We start from the raw sequence: 21,866 nt of genomic DNA, 5'->3' as shown, positions 1-21,866 counted from the left end.
CCTACTCTCTCCCATTGCATTTTGGGTGAATTTGTGGTTGTGACCTGAAGTCTTGTGCACAGACCACTGGGTGAAATTTCATTCACAGCAGATCTGTGGAGCTCTCTAACTGTGAGGAATTACTGTCAAATACTCCTGCATTCCCAGTGGGGAAGACTGTAATTAAGCAGCAGATTTTGAATTTCATTTTGGAATTATTTTATGAAATGCAATTAGACCTGGCAGTCAGGCGTTACCATGGTAGCTTTGTGCTGCTGCGTCATAGGCTTTTGCTTGAAGGAGGTCTAGGGTTTCTTTCCACAGCTTATATAAACACTGCACATGGAGTTTGTACAAATAAGTGTTTCTGGGGAGCCTTAGCTGTTTTCTGATCGCACCTGTTAATTATGGGTATTTATTACAGAAAATTATTATGCCAACTAATAGAAGATAGCCACCTAGTGGAAACACCACACCCTACTCCTGAATGGCTGTGGTGATGAGCGGTAGTGAGGAATCCAATTAAAGTTAGTTATGAGGACTAGAGTGCTTGTTAGCTCGTATTCTTGTGTGTTTGTGTCCTGAGGTGTTGACATTTCTTGCAGATTGTGTTTACTTGTTTTACTGTGAAGAAGGTAGTTTGTTTTCATAGCTCAAATCTTTCTCTTTCTTGACACTCCACTTCTCCAGCGGATAGTTGTGATAAATGTCGGTTTATGCTGCTGTTGTCTAGATTTGTTGTGTTGTTTTGCCCAGGCATTTAAGACATTTTTCATCTCGCAAAGGGAAGTTTTTGTTGAATTGAACTTTCAGTGGCTGAAACCATTTTATCTCCCTCTCACTCTACCACCTTCTTTCTGAATGCTTTCTTATTCCGGTTTTCCCCACCCCGAGGGGATTATCTGTGAGCTCGTATTCCTTCTGTCCAAGAAAACAGTTGAGAAAGTAAATGCTTCAACAATTGTAAAATGCATTAAGTGTGTAAATTTGTTTAATGCCTACATTTTTTGACTCGTTAGACTTAGCTAATTGCCATGCTAAAATGCCTGGGAAAGTGGAAAGTACTGGTTTGACTTGACTCCATGTTTATCCAGGTCAGTGGTCACTGTAAGAAGCATAAAAATTAGAAGTACCCTTAGCAAAGACCTGAACTTTTGGCTTTCTTTGGGGGAATAATGAAACTGCCAAGTTAGTTGTATTCCCTTAGGCTTCCTAACTCTTCATTTCTGGGCTGAGTGTGGACTCTGCTTCCCCAGTACCATTTGAAGGATGGATCATGTGTCTTTTCAGACTCCTCTGGGGTCCTGGCGATCAGTGTGTTCTCTGAGGAGTTTTAATTCCATAAGGGAGAGAAGACAGGGGACCTTGATCACACGGGCACTTTGCTCCCTGGAGCGTTATCTTGGTTCTGCTGAATGGATGGCCTTACATCACACGCTGCCCTCAGGCTAAGATTTGGGAGCTGGTGTTGGGTACGAGTTTGCACACAGTAGTGCCGTTTGCTGGTTACTGGCTGGCTTTCCAGTGGTGGAGTAATCTTAAGCCGGTTCCCGACAAACAGAGCCACTTAGGCATTCTGAGGATACCTTTCTGCTGACTACCAAGGAGCTAATCTTGCTGAGGCTGAGGAGTGTGATTTGTCTATTTTTAGGTATCGCAGCTTAGAGGTATGTCTGGCGGTGGTTCTGACAGTTGGTGCCCAGTTTGCCTTTTCTGCCCCTGTTTCTGCTTGCATGTTCTCATCTCTGTAATCCCCTCGTTCTTAATCTGCAGATTCTGTGAAGAACCAAAGTGAGGAATTGGCCTTTTCCTTCCTTCCTCTTGTAGTTTAGTTTGATTAGATATGATTTTCATGGGAAGCAAATTCTTGTTCACTTGTTATTGTAGGGATTGCCAGAGCAGAAGGAAAGCAAGGAATTGCCGTTGAAAATTGTTTTAATTATGTTTGAAACAGCCTCCCTTGATTGAACCTTTTTGCCTTCAAGCTTGCTCTGCTAGGGCTACTAGGACATTTGTGGGGTGTGTGTGCAGGCTCCCTGTTGGCACCTGCAGAGGTTTTTATTTGAGGTTCTATTTATGTTTCTATCTGGCCTTTTTGTTCCTGAAGCACTACAATGTAGGACAAAAAGGATTTATTTTTTTTTTAATCTATAAAGAAAGATGGGACATGAGATCAACTGTTTATCCTCATTTGTGTTTTCTTTCCTTGGTCCGTCGTAGGATTTGTTACTATCTAGATACTTTTATGGCTTAACTTGTTCGTGTCTGACATAGAAAGTTTTTTTTATGTGCTTGATAGCTGTAGTTTGGAAAGTTGGTTTTTACTTGAGTGACTGCTTTCTGAGTCTTCCATGTGCAATAAACTGTTCATAAGGTTATCTCTTGCATGTGTCTCTTTACAACTAAGTCACACTGTTGGTATGAGCAGTGTCCATGGAGGAAGGAAAGTTGAATCAAGCATTGCTTGCCCGAGTTGCCTTTGGAAACTAACTGAAAAATAGAGCACAACTTGTTGTTGGATTGCAGAACAGGAAGACTGTCCAAGTCAACTAACTCTGAGGAGAATAAGGAGAATAATGATAGGCTTGAAATAATTTTAACAAAATTTGTGTTAAAACAGATTCTGAATTGAAAAAACCATTAGAAAAAACTTCACTTTCGTATCTTCTTGTTTCAGTGGTGTGAAATTCTGTCTGAGTAACTTAATCTACAATATCATGTAGTAGTGTGGGGTTTTTTTTCACATAAAAAGACTGTAGAAAGCTTAATTGCCCCTACTGAGATTAAAAGGAGCTATGGATTATGGAATGATTTGAGAATTGAAGTAATGATGCAGGAGGTATTATTTCTGAATCTTTGTATTTGGAGGCTTTCATCTTAAGTTAATGGCTAGGACTGGTTGCATAACCCTGAAAATGCTGTCCTGTCGGTTTGCAATTTTATTTGGTATAGAAGGGCTATATCTTGAGAGTTGGACATGAAATACTTCTGTTTTGCAAAGTACGTATTCCATATTAGATTCTAGTTCATTTTAAACACCTAGCTGTCGAGAGGTAAAAACTAAGTAAAACTTTATATTCCGGTATAATTTATATCCTTCATATTTCCTTCCATAGGAGAAGCTGGGACATAGTTCTGTTCTTTCTGCAGTCTCCACAGTCATAATCCTTTAGGGTTTTTGAGGGCTGGTAACTGACCACACATGCTTGTGAATATGGATTATTTTTTTCTTGAGATTGATGTTAAGTAGATAAGACTGCTAGTTTTAATTAAATACTAAGTGTTAATTAATGATGCATTATTACTGAAATCTGCTGTAGAATCTAGGATATGACAGTATTGATTTAAATCACTGTCTTGACTGTGAAAGCACACTGGAAGCAAAGACTGTATTTTTCTATTTTTCATACTCTAACAATGTATTTCCCTAAGTCTTTAAAGGTAGCAAACTAAGTAAAGTAAATGTAGGTCTTTTAAAGCTATGGCAAATGTATAACATAATGACTGAATAGTTTGGAAATGGTAAAAAGCAGAAGATAATCGTATCACTTGCTCACAAAGAAAACATTGCTTGGAAAACTGTATTATTGCATTCTGTGTGTTCGTTTTAGTGTCACTCATACTGAAAAATGGTTTCTCTGTGAAGGTTATTTGATGTATTTGTTGTCTTCTTCTTTGAGGACTTGTCTCTTGCATTTTTCCAAAAGACAGTCCGTAGTAACATATTATTTCTTGATACGTTAATGTTTAGACTTCAAGTTGACTTTTTAAAAAAAAATAACATTTTTTTAAAATAACCCTGTAGCCCTTCTCAAAGAAAACAGAATTGTGTGGTTCCAATAGCTCATACACCTGAGAGGGGTTATGGCCACTGCCTGAAGCACTGGAGAGTTGCCACAGGCAACTGCATTATGGGTATTTAACCCAAAGTGAGCCTGTCTTGGTCAGGTGACAGCTGTACTGTGCCATAAATCTTACAGAGATGAGGTGATCAGAGCTGACTGAGAGGAAGAATGACCCCGAGTTGAAAACTAGGCTTTCTCGCAGTCTATGGAGGTGCATCTGCCTCTTGGGTGTTCTTAAATAATTTCTTCTGTTTGTACTTACTGTCTTCTACCATAACCATTCTGTTCTTGCAGAATATTCAGTGCGAGAGGAATGAAAAGTTTACAGATGCTGGATGTTTAGTAGAGAATTAATGATAATTTAGTTTACTTCTTAAAGTACATTAGTTTTGTCTCACAAATCACAATACCTCCTGTACTAATACACTTATTTTCATAGTAGGGAATTCACTAAATATGCAAACAAGCTTCAGGCTGAGGGAAAAAAAGGGTGTCATACAGAACTATGATAATGTTTAACTCAAGATATGATTGTGAAGATTTTTCTCCTTTTCCAAACCCATCTGATGGTTGTTTATAAAAATGAATTGGCTCTATTTATAACAAGTAGGTAGAGGCACAGAACAATAGGGTCTTCTCCAATACAGAACAATAGATGTGAACGACTGGAAGGAAAACCTGAGGAAACAGAGCTTCATGGCTGTTGGTATTTTTGCAGGCTTTGTGACAAAAAAAGCTTTTGTAGAAGAACATGAAGTATCATGAGGTAGTGCTAACAGTGTTTTTAGAAAGGTTTTCCTTCCTTGCCTAAAGAACAGCAGAGGGGAGGAGTACAGTAAAGTAGGCTTTATTTTTAATCATCTCTCCTTAGCTCACACTGAAGATGCTTGGATGAAAACAGAGGAGCTAAGTGTGACCAGAAGGAGTGGGAACTCAGCTGCAAAAAGCCTTGAGCAGCCAATCTTTACCATGATAGGGAGGAGAAACCTGGTGCTTCAGCTCCATCAGCAGAGCCACTGCAGGAGCTTTGCTGCTCTGACTTCTGCAGAGGGGCATTTTTCTGTCCAGGCTTTGCTCCCGTCCCTTGTGCTACCCCGTCCCTTGTGCTACCCCGTCCCTTGTGCTACCCCGTCCCTTGTGCTACCCCGTCCCTTGTGCTACCCCGTCCCTTGTTCTGGTGTGCATTTAATACTCTGAATCAACTAAAATAACTGCAGAAGCAGGATGTTGATAAGTTCTATGGAGATGCTCAATCACTGCACAGAGAGGGCAAGAATTAAGGATGGTGGTATGAATTTCAACTTAGCACTTGGTTTTCAGGTCAGTGATGACTAAGCTGATTTGTTTGGGAAAAAAAGAACAGTACCAGTGCTTGGAAACTTGAGTTCCTTTAATGAAGTCATGCTGTGCAGTTCACCTCATTCTGCGCTTTTTTCTTCAGTTGGTTAGCTGGTTTTGATTTATTTTTTCTCTTGATTCAGGCAGTACTGCTTCATAGATTGTAGTGTGAGATGCTTAGTGGTCATGCAGATTAAGGATGTATACACTTCAGTAAGAAATGTAGGTAGAGTCATCCATATGTGCACCTCCCTGTGGCCACTGATGAGAGAACTGAGGCACTGCAAGTATAATAAGAAGAGACCTTAGGCAGACAGCTTATGTAGGAGTAGAATTGAGGTCTCTTCAGCAGCACCTCAGTGAGGTGAGTCTTTGATTTCCTTTTTCCTGCTAAGCTGTACAGTGATTTTTAAAACGTATGAGCAAGCAGTAGATACTCTTTGTCCACTTGTTGGTGCCATGCGTGGACAAAGATGCTGGCAACATCAGTAAGAGAAACGAGGCATGGTTTGATGGGCAAATTACGCAACACTTAAAGTAACTTTTGTTCTTAGCTGTGATAAACTTTAAAATGTGTGAGCTTTCCAGTACTTTCAGTTCTTTCTTACTTTCCCTGAACATCCCATTTGTCAAAGCCTTTGATGCATAAAATTCCCAGATTTCTTCTGGAGTACAATGATCCAGTATAAACGTATTTGTTCTCTTGTGGACCAAGCTCTTCCCCTTTCCTTCGACTCTGAATTTCTACAAAAAGGTCAACACAATAGTCTCACATCTACCCAAAGAGAGTGTTGAGAAAGGGTAGTTGTCCCTCGTATAACTGTCTAATCTCATACTCCGTCTTTGTTCTTCATTTACATTTATTTGTAAAACAACTTTTGGACCCTTTGAATTGCTTTCCAGATTTTAACAGGTGGTCTGTTGTTCATGTTTTGTGCCTAGAAGATTCTGGGGTGACTTTTATTAATAGCTGTCTGATAACTCCATCGGTTACTTCTTGCTGTTACATGCTATGAAACATGTATTTCCTAGGTATGTTCATTCAAAACACTCTCAATTTAACATAACTAGTATGTATGATGTTCTGGTATGGCTACAATAGTACGTGGGAAAACTTAGTTAAACTGCAGTTTGAGATATGTACTTAGTTATATTGTAAAAGTAATCCAATTTTGGTATTCATTTATTTGCAAACTATGTGATTGACAAGAAAAGTTTTGATGCAAATATATATATATGTGTGTGTGTGTCTCTGTTTATTTAGGCTTTGCTCACTGCAGTAACATCTCAACACATAGAAATCCACGAAGGAACAGTGCTACAGGCTGTAAGAACATGTTACAATATCTATCTAGCAAGCAAAAATCTCATAAATCAAACCACAGCCAAGGCCACTCTAACACAAATGCTGAATGTCATTTTTGCACGTATGGAAAATCAAGCAGTGAGTATCTTAGTGTTTTATATAGAAAATCATTCTTAAAAGCAAACCAGCTTGAGATTTATTTTTTTTTAAATATTGTTAAAGCTTTTTGGGTTTCCCAACTTCTGTACTTTTGAAAAGAAAGTAATCTGATATCTTACATTGTTCTTTTTGTGTTTTGCACACTGAAATAGGTGGGATGTGGTGTTGGGGGTGGTTGTGCAGGTTTTAAACTTCTCATAGTGCTCCTCTATATTTAATGGATGTGTTCAACTTCAGTTTCTGTTGTCAGGCTGTTGAGATGCAACGCTACCTGCATAAGAATGCACGTAGAATACATTAGTGTTAGCGAAATGCTCCAGTGTTGTTGTGATGGTAAACACCGAAGAAGTAATCCATAATTAAAACAAAACAAAATCCGAAAACAAACAAATGTTGAAGTCATGTAATAATTTCCATTTTTTAACATTTTAATGTGTAGCAGTCACTAACAGATACTTACTTACCTGTCACTGAAATTGCTACTGTGAGTTGTCAGCAAGGGACCCCAGCACATGACCTGTGCCTTTACTGCTGATAATAAGGATCAGTAAGGCAAAGTAATTGTCCTTAGTCCTATTAAACAGACAAAAACAAACACCCAAAATAGAAACAAACAAAAAGCAGATGCCCAGATTTGAGAACTGGTTGAATTCCTAGCTACTTCTATAAGTAACTTTGCTGTATTATTGCAGACTTAAGTTTTGTCTAGGAATATGTAGTACTTCCTTGCTTACTTTCCTCTCAGAAGCAACTGCGTATTGGTATGTGGTACCATCACAATTGACGAGACTGAGACATTGTATTTATGATGAATTACGGCAAAAGCCATGCAGTACCTGAGTGCTTTGAGAAATCTGTGCAGTTGCTGTCCTTTTAAGCAACTTAGTAGTAGTAGTAATAAATAATAATAATAATAATAATACTACAATGGAAGGCTTCATTTTTGCCAAACTATAAACTTAGTCTTTATGCAAGGTGATAAGCAGTTCTACTTGTTTTGCACACTCAGGACAGTTATTTTAATACGATAACTAGCAAATGCTAGAGGGAATTATTTGAGCTGTAATTGGAAAGGTAGTATCTACTTGGGGATTTATAGCACCGCAAAAGATGCAGCGTAGAAAGCTTTAAATGGAAGAGGGCTGAGATCATAGTAGCTGAAAGAACCGTATAAAAAGTTACAAAACTTTTGGTCAGCACTAGGCCCTGCAGGGATAGAAAGCCGGTCCTTAGAGTATTGCCTCAAAGAACTCTCTGCTTTGGTATGACTTTAAGAACTGTTGTCTTCATCTGTTAGGCAAGTTACAGAGATTCTTCTCTTTCTGGGGATTCTAGATCAAGGAACCACAAAACTAAAATAGTCTGTCCTACAGTCTTAAGTATGATGATTTCTTCCCAAGGATCTGTCTTCTGTAATGTTTTGGAAGTGCTTCTCTTTTCAGTTTTAGCTCCTCCTTTTTTCCCCCCATTGAATATTTAATCAGTTTTGGTTTGGTTTTTTTGTGATTTGATTTGATTTTTTTCAATTTAAAGAAAAAAATTTTTTATTTATTTGTAAGTCTTTTCCTTAATACCACATGCTTGTAGGATAACAGAAGACTGTAAGTTCTTCTATGTACCTTTCAAAAAGAAAAAAACCTGCCTTGCTATTTCTCCATGCAGTCTTTGTATATTGTCACAGCTCCTGGCTGAACTTCCTTATAGGGCAGGCAGCAACTCCTGGTCCTATTCTGTGTGTAGTTTAGTCATCCGTCTTCCACTGTGAAGGTACAGTTACGTGTATTGTGCATAGCTGGGAAGCAGCCCTCTTGCAAAGGTTTATCCTATGGTATTAAAATTAATTAAATACAAAAGATGCATTTTCTTAAACTGTTGCAGCTTTATGAATGAACTGTATAAGCAGAGGCAATAGAAATTTCATGTTTATAAAATAATGTATACAGTATGTATACAGCTCATTGTTTTGTTTTGATAATGAAATTCCTGTGTGATTGCAATGTTTTTGTAGCTTCAGGAAGCCAAACAGATGGAAAAGGAAAGACACCGACAGCAGCACCATCTACAGCAGTCTCCAGTAAGCCATCATGAGACTGAGTCACCTCAGTTGAGACATATTCCAGCACAGGCTGATCAGCTGTCCAAAGAGCATGAGAGAGAGCTTGACCACAGCACAAATGATGTGGACAAGAACCTTCAAGAAGATCTAGAGGCAGAAAATGGATCTGATATTTCTAGTGCTGAAAACGAACAGACGGAAGCCGACCAAGCCACAGCAGCAGAAAGTAATCAGTGTGTATTTCTGTTTCATGGAGGGAGGGAAAAGGTCTGTCAAAAGAAAGGCTTGAGGATTGTCCTTTTTCCCCTTCTCCCAAATCTGGAGTCAGACATATATTTTCAAATAGCTGACAGATAACAAATGCTTATTTTTCTTGTTACAAGCATTAAACTTTGTCAGGAGTATCTTTTAGTCCTACATGCTGTTGTCACTGTAGCAAAGATTCCTCTTTGCACCTGTGTAATACTGTGAAAGTTTTTGAGAATAACATCTCAAAAACAGTGAGTTTTCAGTGTTTAATATACGTGAAAATACAAAATTGATGTATTTTGTTGGCATAGGTCTGTGGGTTAATCACCATTTACAGGTTAAACACTGTAATGTTTATGTTCTGCAAATACAATTTTCAAAGCATCCAAACACCACAGAGCTTTTTTTAAACGTATATTCTCTTATTAATACATTTGTAATTGATTTTTAAAATATTAAATACAAGTAAAATATCTCCTTAGTTTCTGAGTTTGTCAATATTTGTTTTGGTTTATACTTCTTTTTAAAGGTCTTTCTAAAGCTGATGGAGGAACATATGATGGTGAAAGCAATGAGTCTGAAGAGAAGGCACAAGAAATTGTAGAAAGTATTGTGCAGGAAATGGTGAACATAGTAGTTGGAGGTATTACATTAATATATGTCTAGTCAATGGCAACTGCAGTCTGAATCTTGACATAATTATTTTAACACTTCTGAATATTTAACTAAAATATGTCATTATTTAAATAACACATGCTGAAGAAAACAGTTTCAGTTGTCTGACCTTAGCCGCGCATTATTTAACAGTCAAATAGACAAGATTTCATACATTAATTTGCACTCTCTGTATTGGAGACTGAGGTTCTTTTTAAAATACAAATTCTCGTTCCTCTTATTTTTCTGTTTTGTTTCCACATACACTCTTCACAAATGGGTCTGTCTCTGTAGTGGCAGTGTCAGCGCTACTTTTTTCAGTTTGTTGGAAAGCATGTATCAAATCAGTGACTTGCCCCCCATACTTCTTGGAAACTTGGTAGAATGGTTAATCTGGCAATGTAAAGTTATATGTAATTTTTTGTTGTAACTTTCATTAGTGGAAATTAAGAGTATTTCAATTTCTTTTTTTGTTGTATCATGCCATGTAAATTCTACCTTAAGGTTCTCCTTATGATACTTGACTTCTGATCAGTTTAGGGTTTAACTGCTAGATTTAAAAGCTCTTTTAAATTTGGATTCTTATGAAACACTTGTTTATATTTTTTACATCTTTTCTGATAGATGTGGAAGGGACTGCTGAAAGTGCAGGTGGTGATGGCACAATTGTAACGTCAGAGGATGGCAGCGACAGTGAAAACATTCAGGCAAATGGAATTCCAGGGACTCCAATTTCTGTTGCTTATACACCATCTTTACCTGATGACAGATTATCTGTCTCTTCCAACGATACTCAGGTACAGGCATTTATAAATTAGGAAATACTGAAAAAAGTAATGTATTTTAAGTGTTAACCAAAACTTGCGTAGAGTGTTTAATATAATTCCATAAAATAAGTTTCTCAGATGAATTTCAGGCATGAAGTAATGTTCTAAGCATTGATCTGTTTTAATGCACTATTTAAATTAAAGTTTTGTAAGTAAATTTTGCATGTGATGCCTATTTTATCCTAGCATATTTCTAGCTGCCCCAGAGTACACTGTTCGAAGATTAGAGAACTCGGTTCCCTGTTTTTAGAAGTGTTCCTGAGGAAACTCGAAAACTAGCATCCAATATACATAGTGAAGAATATAGCCAGTTATGGACTCACTTGTATAATTTCAGTGTGCTCTTTTCAAATGAAAAATTGAAATTTCAAGCCTGTAGCATGACCTTACTGCATTGATTTCAGATAAAAAGTTTCATATCTGAGAGGATTTGATTTTCAGTAACAAAATAGATGTGAATAGGTACTCCCTCAGTTGTCTCAGATGTCTGCATGTATGCACTGTCAGCTGACAGAGGGTGTCTGCTGTCGAAGTGTGCTGAGTAATTAGGTTTGGGAAAAATAGATTTTAAGCTTAAAAAGCCACAGTCACATATGCCATACAAATAGAAGATTAATGTTAAACATGTTGCTTCTATAAGGAACAACAATACAGAATTGCAAGAACTTACTGTTGGGGGCGATTATTGGACCATAGAAGTTTTACCAAATGTTTCTCGCACAGATATGTAAATACTCGCATTCCGTTAAAATGTCAAGTCAATTTTTTTAAACTAGTTATCTGCTGAAAATGTCTGAAGGCAATTCACTACAAGTTACCTTATTTTAACTTGACCTACCTAATTTCATGACAGTCTTTAATTAATCCTGACTTTTTACTGAGATGGTAGTTTTTATTAGTGAGTTTGTTCATTTTAACTGGACTGCAGAATATTTTGTTCTGTTTTAGTTTAGTCTTGAGACCATAAAGCTATAGTGAATTGGTTATATTTGTATAATACGTTAATTTCTTGTTGCTAGGAGGTGGGGATTTTTTTTTTTCACCCTGCTAATACAAAATGGGATACTGAAATATGTTAACTTCTTTAGGAATCTGGAAATTCTTCAGGACCTACCCCTGGTGCTAAGTTTTCCCACATTTTACAAAAGGATGCCTTCCTTGTATTCAGGTCACTGTGTAAACTCTCCATGAAGCCCCTGTCAGATGGACCGCCAGATCCAAAGTAAGTAGAATTAAGAGTTCTCATAATGAATGTTCTCTATTGGAAAATAAAAATAAATCATTTAAATATTTTTGAGTGGTAGTAATAATAATAATAAATAATGATATGGTAAAAAGAACCTAGAAACTTTAAAAGGTACTTCTGTGTTTTAATGCATCTTATGTATGTTAAATGAAACCATCTGCTGCTACCCGTTTACCTGTTTAGAAGTTTCTTAACAACACCTATGCTTCCTATAAGTGCATCAAGTTCTTCCTAGTTGCTCTTTATAAGACTTTTCAGAAGGGTTTGTAAAGAAAGTCTTCAAGTATTTTTCGTCTTGGCTAACGTTGCTCTGCTTTTAAGCAATACCTGGGTTCGTAACTGTTGCTGTTTATGCCCCACAATTTCTCTTGCATATTGGGCATTTGGTACATAGACCAAACTCTACTTCATCTTAATATAAACTCCTCACTTTGAGCTGATACTGGTTATGATAAACTCATTATATAGTGTTTCAGTCTTTTGCTCAGATTGGACACTTCTGACAGCTTCCTCAATTAAAACACAAATTTTTTGAAAACAAAGTCTTTGTCTGTTTTAGAAATCTTGTCCTCTGACCGAAGATACCATGTTTTCAATTTGACTTAGAGAATTGCACATTGTAAACAACAAAAACCAAAAGTCTTTTCTATAGATGGGTGCCGTATCAGTTAGTTGTGAGTCTTGGCAGAGAACTTTGCTTTTCTGATCTTGGATAGAATTTATATGCATTGTTTTACACACATTAGGAACAATTAGTAATAATTTTCAAAAGAATGCTTTTTTGTTCCTAAGATACTAAAACTGTAGTATGACTTCTGATGACAGTCAAAGGCTCAGTATTCTTCAAAATAAAGTAATCTTTACTATTCCAAGGACTGACTTTTAAAGCAGGTAGCTTTAAGACGGTTAAATTTAATCTCTGATGTGTGTCGTGAATTTAATAAGCTGAAAAAAGTATCATGCAGTAGAAGGGGTTTTGAAAGATAAGTATAGAACTATTTTCAAATTATTACTTAGGGATGCACTATGGAAAGTCAAGACATTCAAGGATGAAGACTGAGGCATGAGGTTTTTCCTCACTGTTTATGAGAATTTGTCTTCCAGGAAATGCCATGAAAATTCTGTGGCTTTAGTCAGTTCTCTGAGACTAAGACTGTTCATTTATTAAAGACTTTAATGGATTAACTCCTCTGGAAGAGCAGCAATAGGTTTTGAGGCACTTGGAGCATCTCACCTGAATCCATGAAGTCGTCGACGTTCATATTAGAACTGATTAAGCTTCTCCTATAGAAGAAACAGGAGGAAACGGCATTTAGCTGTGACGGCATTCAAAGACACATCCTGTGTTTGGAGGAGTGCCTAGAATTTATCGGTGGTTCTGAGGCATTGATGACTTGTTGAACTATTACAAACATGCTGTAACTGGAAGAGGAGGCGTAGGATATTTACAGCATTTTAAAAAGAGTCTTCTCTGCCTCTTTAAAAATCGTGCCAGTGAAATTAGCTATGAAGTCTTTAAGGAAAATGTTTTTAGATTTTAAGTAACTGGACATAGAGCTTTAGCTTAAAATCACAGGGCTTGAGAATTGAGATGAAGGCTGTGTTTCCTAGGAACCCGCTTAATGTCTTTATCTCCTTTTTCCCTGGAATAAAATATGGGAAAGAAATGTCTTGAAGGTTCAATTAATAGATTTTTAGTCCTTAAACTTGTTTTAAATAAAGTGGGCTTTACACATCATACAGAATTGGTAAGGCCAGCAAGGTAGGATTTCAATCATGAGCGGAGACTTGCGTGGAAGTAGGTGATATTTAATATTTTATTTATGATTGAAATTCTTTTCATATTTAGATTTTTATGTTTCATAGCAGAGTATGGTGTGGTCATGTGTTCTCTGCATACTTGATGCAACATGATGCAAAACTGAAGCCTTTTGCATCAAAGGAGAGTGCTGTGTTAGGTTCAGTGCAGTTGTGGCTTGCCCAGACCCAGGCATTTTCTTGAAGATCTCCTAGAGGCAGCTGTCCCTGGGACACTTACTGTGACCTGCAGCCTATTAGAAGGAATGGAAGGAACAAGTTCCTTACTCAATTTGACTGATTAAGTTTTCCTTCTGAGGAGTGTCCTTAGACAAAAAGTTTAAACTTGGGATAATATTCTATGAATTTGAAATGGTTGGAGAGTGATTCCCCCCTCATCCCACTTTTTTTGCCAGTTGTGCAGAAATAATTTATTTGCAGCACACTAGTTGTTAATTTGCATTTTTGTTTTTAGCTAGACTTAATTTACTTTTTTTCACTGCACATGTATTTTTGCAGTGTACAGCAAATAAATACCCAGCTACTGTGCATGTCATGTGTTGGCTTGAAGCTCCCCTTACCATGTCTGGGCTGTACTGTATAAAAAACTTCCTGTCATTGTTCCTTATGTTTCATAAGTATCCTCTGTCAGTGGTGCTTGTTCAATGAAGGCTGTGGACTGTCTTGTTGGGAAAGTGATTTGTGTCTTGAGCTGCTCTTCAGAAGAGCTGTAGTCTTTTTTGAGATGATCAGAAGTGGGAAGGAGCATCAGGAGTCAGAGGAAAGAAAGCTTTCACCCAGAATGCTATTTAAATTGCATTATTTTTTCATAGATACAGATTTCCTTTACACTTTTTTGTGTTTGTGTCTGGTTTGGTTTTGGTTTGTTTTAAAGCATAAATAGCAGCACTGTTCTGACATGAGTCTGTATGAAGCATGATGTTACTGTGGCGCACTTGACAGCATAGCAGTTGCCCAGTTTTGCTATTGCCATGCTTAAAATAGGCATGTTATATGTCTTAGCTGCCAGTGACTGATAAACAAGATAAAACACTGTATTTGAGAAGAGATTTCAGTGTTGGGAGGAAGAAGGTCAGGCAGTACAGCTGTGGTCTCTTTCCATGCTGGTGGAAGTAGAGGAGGAGAAGGAATTTCCACCTTTTAGCCAGGGTTCTGTAGATGGGCTGGATATTTTAGAAGGGATCTTCCAAAAATTTTTTTAAAAGGAAATAATGCTCCCTGCCATCCTCTGGCTAAGGTAGACAGCATTGCCTGCTGTTGCTGCTGCTCTGCAGTGCTGTATTGCAGAAGACAGAGTGGCTCAGTAGTAATGGAAACAGCAACTGGAACTGGTTATTCTTGCCCACCTTCTTGGCTGAAGAGTGGCCACTTCAGCAAAAAAAAATGAACTTCTATTTTATGACTTTCTACACCAGATTGTGTCAAATTTCAGTTTTATTTCATGAACTTTCCGCATACAGATTTGTTGTGTGTACTAACTTGTGAAGAGAATGTGTAATTTTTTATGACTCGCACTGAGCTGATGTGCTGTATTGTTTTATTCCAGATCTCATGAACTGCGGTCAAAGATTCTTTCACTGCAGTTGCTTCTGTCCATTCTGCAAAATGCAGGACCTGTCTTCAGGACAAATGAGATGTTTATTAATGCTATTAAGCAGTACCTTTGTGTTGCACTGTCAAAAAATGGAGTCTCATCCGTTCCAGAAGTTTTTGAACTTTCACTTTCCATATTTCTTACCCTCCTCTCAAACTTTAAGACTCATCTGAAGATGCAGATTGAGGTATGTTATATTAATTTCCAATTTAAAGGATGGGGTGCCATTAAATGAACATCTGTTTGTATTTCTGTGTAGCTTGGTCTTGGTTAGAGAAATTTATTTTCCTTTCTGAATCTCAGCTTTTGTGTAAGATTTGCCAGGTCTTCCCAAGAGCATAGAGGCTCTTTTTCACCCAGTGACAATGGAATTGCTTGTAACAATGCCCTTGAAACCCCCTTCAAATAAACCTGCAGCCTTTCCTTTAGGATACTTAGAGATTAAATGAGATTTGCTGTGTAACATCAGAAGTAATGTGATGGTTGTGGTATTGTTGAGTTGTTTGGTGAAGCGGAAAGAGTTGGAAAAACTTTTGTAGGGCTGTTTGAAAAAATTTCCATCACAATTTAACTAGAACATGAAATGATGTACCTTACAAAGAAGTAGGCCATTTCATCCCTTAATAACAGACATTAACATAAACAAATTTTACAGTGCAAAATTTCCTTTGATTTACTCTGTGCTTGAGGTGAATTTTTACAATCATAGCTTATTATGCCCATACTCACTGCTATTACTATTTTAGTTATTTAAAAGCAGTTTTCTGGTGGCTGTGGCTGTGGCATGGTATTATCACAGAATGACGCTGAAGCTCAGAAATGAGTAGGTTTGTGAATAAGATCTGCAAACTAATATTCAATAATGCGATTAGGAAGTTTTATCTCTGCACTGCATAGTACAAATTAAGAAAATGAGTACACTTTTGCAAAGGCTATGTAATATATGGTTTTGCAAAGGAATTTTAGAATAAAAAAGACTTGAAATGCATTGTGGCTTCTCTTTGGGATCACTTGAGAAGATTTATTTATCTAGGAAAATTCCAGCTATTTGGATTTTGTAGCCACTTCAAGGCCTACATCAACATGCTTACTGAATAAGATAATCTCATTTCTCAGGTCTCAGAAGGTGTGTGTACAATTTAACTCCTTGGGCTCTAAGTAGAGATAAGTCCATGTTCTTAGCTGTAAGAGTTATGCAAGTCCTGACAGACATTGGGAATTTTCTCACTGAGTCACAGGAGAAATCAAGATGTATGTAGAGGCTTTGGTCTTGACTTCCAGTTCTTGTGCCATGGAGTACAGGCAGCTTCTTGGAAAGGTTCTGTCCGCTTGAACCATGTGGGTACTCGCTTGTGAGTCCCACGTGTTAAAGATCTTAATTCCATGGTGCATAAAGTGGTAGTGTGTGCAGTGTGTTCCCACTGTTCATTTTGGTAATTTTATGTTTTGGGAGTCAATGTGAACACTGAAGCGTACGGATTGCCCCATAAGTGTGGAGGTTAAGAGCATGAAAAGATGCTGAGAAATGTTGATAATGTTGCTGTTATAAGGACCTTGAATTGAGGGATTTCTTCATCTATTGATGTAATTGTATAAGTTGATATGTTGTGGCAGCTTTGGAGGAAGAACCTCATTTTGCCAGTGCTATGTCAGAAGGATATTGTGATCTGATCACTTACCAGATGTTTTTTGATGCTTTTTTGGGGGGAAGAAGCAATAGAATTTTCAGTATTTCCTTGAGCGTAGCTTGGATAGAAATACAGGTTTGGTGATTGATTGAACATCCTGTGAAAATATGATGCATTTTGGAGACTTTCGAGACAAACTGTGTGTGTCCAACAAGACTGTGGTGCATGTGCAGTGTTCAACACATCAGACGGACTGAGCTTCTCTTCCAGTCACACAGCTTGCTTACCAAAAAGTGTTGGGCTTGGTATATGTTCACAGAGCTTAGAAGTCTGCATGTAGGTGGTAAATGCAGTGCAATCCAGCTTTCCTAACAGAAATTTGATGAGCTTCCATCTCTGCCATCCTTTCCCCAAATTCCAAACAGAAAATGAAAATATATCTAAGGAAAATTGTATATAGGATACCCTACACTATCGTAGCAGCTTCTGGAATATGCTAAATGAGGACCATCACCACATAGCAGGGCCGCATTTCCTCCTCTCAAGTATGAAAGACAAGAGCTTGATGCTGCTAAAGTATCCATCTATTACAAAGTACAGGGGACAGTAATTTCTAGAAGCTTATCCTTTATCCTGCTTGTGAGCTAAGAATTCCTCTTCTTTCAGCTACTGATCCTAAAGGTTATTCAGAAGATGTGGGTAGACAAGTAGATAACTTCATATTCGGTTTGTGTCTTGGAGCTGTAAGGAGAGCCATATGCTCTGATTTATAATATGCAAAATCTATATATTTTGGGATTGAAGCTGCATTCTTCATCTGTGTAAGAAATTTTGGCATATTTTGAAATAATAGTTTCAGATTCTGTTGGAAGTGACCCTCCTGTGGTCCTCTGACTTAAATATTCAGCTAACACTGCCCTCTGACAGCTAAAATCATTTGAGTCATACCTTAATCGTGCTGTATTTCTAAATGGGTCACTGAATACATTTGCAGCAAATCAAGTCATAGGTATCAAGGGATTTAAGGTGTCGTTTAGCTGTACTTACCTTTACCACCCTTTCATAACTCTGAATAGGCTCTTAAAACTCTTATTTTCAGTTGACCAAACTAAATAATTAGCTCTTTTCCATTTTGCTTTTCTGATACGCTAGGAATAAACTCAGCTCTGTGATGTGAATTGCAATAAGTAACATAGTGATAGATAGCATTTTTCAATATCTGAAATGTAAATAACTGGTATGTTTTTGAGAAGCTGTTCATTTCAAGATGTGCTTGCCCAAAGGTGACACCAGAAGCAAGATGTTGCCTCTGTCTGAGCAGAGATAGAGAGACAGAGATCTAAAGTGTGTTTGTAATATGCAGACCTTGCAGCTAATTTCTCTTCTAGCTTAGATTGAGTTTAATATTTATACTTCAGGCTTTTTTCTCTTCTCCATCAGTGGCTTTTTTTAAAAAATTCTCTACCACAAATAAGAAAAAATTCCTGGTTCCAGAGTGTATATAACATGACTGTCTTTCAGTAAAAAATCAAAAAACAGCAAATATGTGACTAAGGATTGATCATAGCGTGACCTTTATTAAAATTTTATGTCTTCCTCTGTTTGGATTACATAAAGTTGTGGCTAAAATCAGTCTAGTACTCTTGAGTATATTTAAGGACTTGAAAGTCTTTGATCTGTTACGTGTTGAACTCCTTTCATAGGGATAGTTTCCTTGTTACAACTAGTAACTGGGATTGTGCTGTGTGCCTCTTCTTCTCTAAAGAGGCCGATAAAATGGAAATACTGTTAGCACGTTCTGCTTGAGGAAATAGCTTACCATCAAAGTTGCTTAAAAATCAGTGTTGCTGTCCCCAGACATGTGACTTAAAGCAAAATTAGCCTTACACTTATCTCTGCCTAAAAATCTCTATAAAAATTCTGTGGTATAAGGGGATATCTGATACTAAAGCAAGGGCGGTTATGTGCTTGGATATTTGCGTGCTGCTATCAGAGAAGAGGAGCTTGATGACTTGAGACTGTGGTTCTAAAAAAAAACCCAACAAAAACGTTTGTTGGAGGATTTGGTAGCCACAACAGGCTATGGAGAGGTGAGCTCTCCCAGGTGCAGAACGGTGGTGTGATGTGATGCTGGGTAGGACGGTGATGTCATGCCACGTAGCAGTTCACATTTTGAGTTCATTCACTGTTGCAGCAGCTGCTGCTGCTTTTGAAGAAGGGCGAAAAAGCCTGCCCTAGCTGGTAAGCACACTCAGCTGAAATAGTCAGCCTGTAATACTCATGGGTCTGGCAAGGGACAAACTGAGAGGGGATAAAATAGTCTCTGTTCCAAACAAAATCATCTGTTCTTAAGCGATTGCAGGGAAAACTCTAGGGAAGAGTTACTTTTCTATTAATGGACTGGCGGTGCTTTTTAAGCTGTGCCTGACCAGTGCCCTTTTTCCCATAAGCTAATACTGTAGAGTGATTCTTTTGTGTCTTCTAATGAAGGTCCAACACTTTAAATTAGCATAAGTGGCTGTTTGTTATGTTTGTGCCATAGTATCATAATCCTATAGAGAATATCTTTTGTGGTGAGGTAAGAACTCTCCTTTCAGAATCCCAGATGAGTTCTTGCAGCAGCTTAGACTTCTTGTTAGGCTAAATTGTCCTTCAGGGCTTCACATCATTCCCAGTTCTTCTGGTTTTGAGTGATTGGAATATAAAACAAGTTTTCATATGGACAGAACTCCAGAAGTGCATAAGTAATAATTCCAATTCCTAATACAAATGTATGAAGCATAAGTTGTATTTCCTCTTTTCTTCCTTTTCTTATTTCTTATCTCCTATACCTCTAAAGTGCTGCTTTCAGAATTATGTGTGGCAGACTGTTGGCCATCAAAGTTAGTGACTGTGTTTATAATGGATTTTTTCCCCCCTCTCTTCCTCTAATATTAGGTTTTCTTCAAAGAAATTTTCCTGTATATCTTGGAAACGTCTACTAGCTCATTTGATCATAAATGGATGGTTATTCAAACACTGACAAGGATATGTGCAGGTATTAAGGACAGTTTGGTTGTAGTTTTTAAATTTTTATGCTAAATATCGAAACTGTACTTGCCTTTCATTGAATGATTTAGTTTTTATTCCAAATTTGACAATGTCACTCTGTTTATAGATGCCCAGAGCGTAGTGGACATCTACGTGAACTATGATTGTGATTTAAATGCAGCAAATATATTTGAAAGGCTTGTTAATGACCTATCAAAGATTGCTCAAGGAAGAGGTAGCCAAGAGCTTGGCATGTCCAATGTTCAGGTAAAAATTCCACCAAACTTTATGAACCTTTGTTTCTTGGCATGATATGTTAAGACTGAACTCTCTATTTCTCTAATGTATTGCTCTTGAAATTTTTTCTAGGAGTTAAGTTTGAGAAAAAAAGGGTTGGAATGTTTAGTATCGATCCTGAAGTGCATGGTGGAGTGGAGTAAGGATCAATATGTAAATCCCAATTCTCAGACAACACTTGGTAAGATATGAGGCATGGTTCTTCTGGCTTTATTGAAGAGGTGCTACAGGAATTTAGTGCATTTCTGCAGTATTTTGGTACTGTTAGTGTACGATTGGTAAAACCTCTTGCATTAAAAAAAGAGAGAATAAACTTTTTTTTTCCCTTTGGTAGAAGTATTGATAAGTTTGGATTGGTGTTGTTTGAACAAGTTGTCTAAGTTGTCTTTTCTTAATTGTATGAATTCCTTGAAAGCAACTGCACTGAAAATTACTATATCTTGTTATTATCTGTGCTTCTAATTTTAAAGAGACCACAAAACTCACTTTGAAGCTCCCCTAATTTCATCTTACTTCATACTGATTATACTGAAGTAAGCTGGATGGAGAGTGGTTTTTTTATTTATTAATATATAGCTATAAAACTTTCAATGTTGTAAGCAGTGAAGTAACTAAATCCTTACTTATTTTAATCTTGTTTACATTTGACCTGAGATGAAAAGTACTAAAGTTATACCAGAAGTTTCAGATTAAGTGCTTAAAGTTGGTAGGTAAAGTAATCAAATTTTTTAGAGGTGATCATCTCGACTGTCTTGTGAACTGAGAGCACCAGCTCCTTGGCAGGTCTGATTACAAACACTTTTAGAAGCTTTATTTTGAAAAAGGAGAAGAATATGATTTGCTTTCAAGTCAAAGGTAACATTGGCCTTGAAAATAAAAGGAAAGATCTGTAATTGGGTTTCTGAGGTTCCTATATTTTTCTCCAAGTGCCACAAATTACAGTTTTAGTTGAAGATTTAAATTTCAAGTATGTGATGGACTGAAAAAATCCTTCTTGATACCTTCTAGTGATTTTTTTTGGTGGTGTTATTTCCCAACCAAAACAAAAGCAGAATATTTATTAAAAATAAATGGTACATTGAAGATAACCCTAGTAAGTTTCAGAAGCCTTCAGAGAGGATTTCAAGAATAACCTGTGATTTTAATTTCAGTGTATGTATTTTGTAACCCTTTCCAATTTATAGGCCAGGAAAAGCCGACAGAGCAGGAGAGCAATGAAACCAAACACCCTGAGACAATTAACAGATATGGAAGCTTGAATTCCTTGGATTCTACTGCTTCGTCAGGAATTGGCAGTTACAGCACGCAGATGTCTGGCACTGACAATCCAGAGCAGTTTGAGGTCCTAAAGCAACAAAAGGAAATAATAGAACAAGGAATTGACTTGTGAGTGGCTTTTTATCACCCTTGGGAGGGTGGATTCTTTTGGAGCTATGAAGATTCCTGGGTTTTTCTTCCTTCTCCTCATAGATACTCATCTTGTGTTAGGAAAAAAACTCTGGATGTAACAGCACTTCCTCTGGTGAAAGAGTGCTGAATGGTGTCCCCATTGGAGCCTGTCAACAGTGTTTTGTGTTAACCTAATTCCTCACAGCTAGAAGATGAGTACTCTGAATGTTTGTTCTTTTTTTTTTCTCCAGACCTGCTTGTCTAAAAATAAGGTTTTTATTTGGATAAAAAGAACATTGAACTCGTGATCAGCTGAATATGACCCGTTTTAGTGTACACATTACTGATGAAAGTGCCTATATGCTTAAGCTGATGCTTCCTTCTCTGTAATTAACTTGTCATGTTTAGAACTGGTGGATAGTGTAATTATTATCAGTGCAGTCTGACGTGA

At 37.3% G+C, this 21,866-nt stretch overlaps 1 protein-coding gene across 1 annotated transcript in view; it reads left to right on the top strand.

Annotated features, from left to right (window-relative positions):
* The window catches only part of ARFGEF1 (ADP-ribosylation factor guanine nucleotide-exchange factor 1 (brefeldin A-inhibited)), a gene marked incomplete at both ends in the record, with an annotated part of 39,473 nt that overhangs the window by 5,585 nt on the left and 12,022 nt on the right, over positions 1–21,866 (top strand). The window contains 10 exons of the mRNA XM_010185645.1: positions 6,427–6,606; positions 8,636–8,909; positions 9,462–9,575; positions 10,211–10,383; positions 11,502–11,635; positions 15,024–15,258; positions 19,637–19,736; positions 19,857–19,996; positions 20,099–20,207; positions 21,211–21,412. Coding sequence (XP_010183947.1) covers positions 6,427–6,606; positions 8,636–8,909; positions 9,462–9,575; positions 10,211–10,383; positions 11,502–11,635; positions 15,024–15,258; positions 19,637–19,736; positions 19,857–19,996; positions 20,099–20,207; positions 21,211–21,412 — 1,661 coding nt within the window. The remainder of the gene's footprint in view (positions 1–6,426; positions 6,607–8,635; positions 8,910–9,461; positions 9,576–10,210; positions 10,384–11,501; positions 11,636–15,023; positions 15,259–19,636; positions 19,737–19,856; positions 19,997–20,098; positions 20,208–21,210; positions 21,413–21,866) is intronic.

Source organism: Mesitornis unicolor, unplaced genomic scaffold (assembly GCF_000695765.1).
Source record: "Mesitornis unicolor isolate BGI_N332 unplaced genomic scaffold, ASM69576v1 scaffold30975, whole genome shotgun sequence".
Lineage (NCBI taxonomy): Eukaryota > Metazoa > Chordata > Aves > Mesitornithiformes > Mesitornithidae > Mesitornis > Mesitornis unicolor.
Note: the sequence above shows the minus strand (reverse complement) of the source record. Positions and strands in the feature narration are given on the sequence as shown.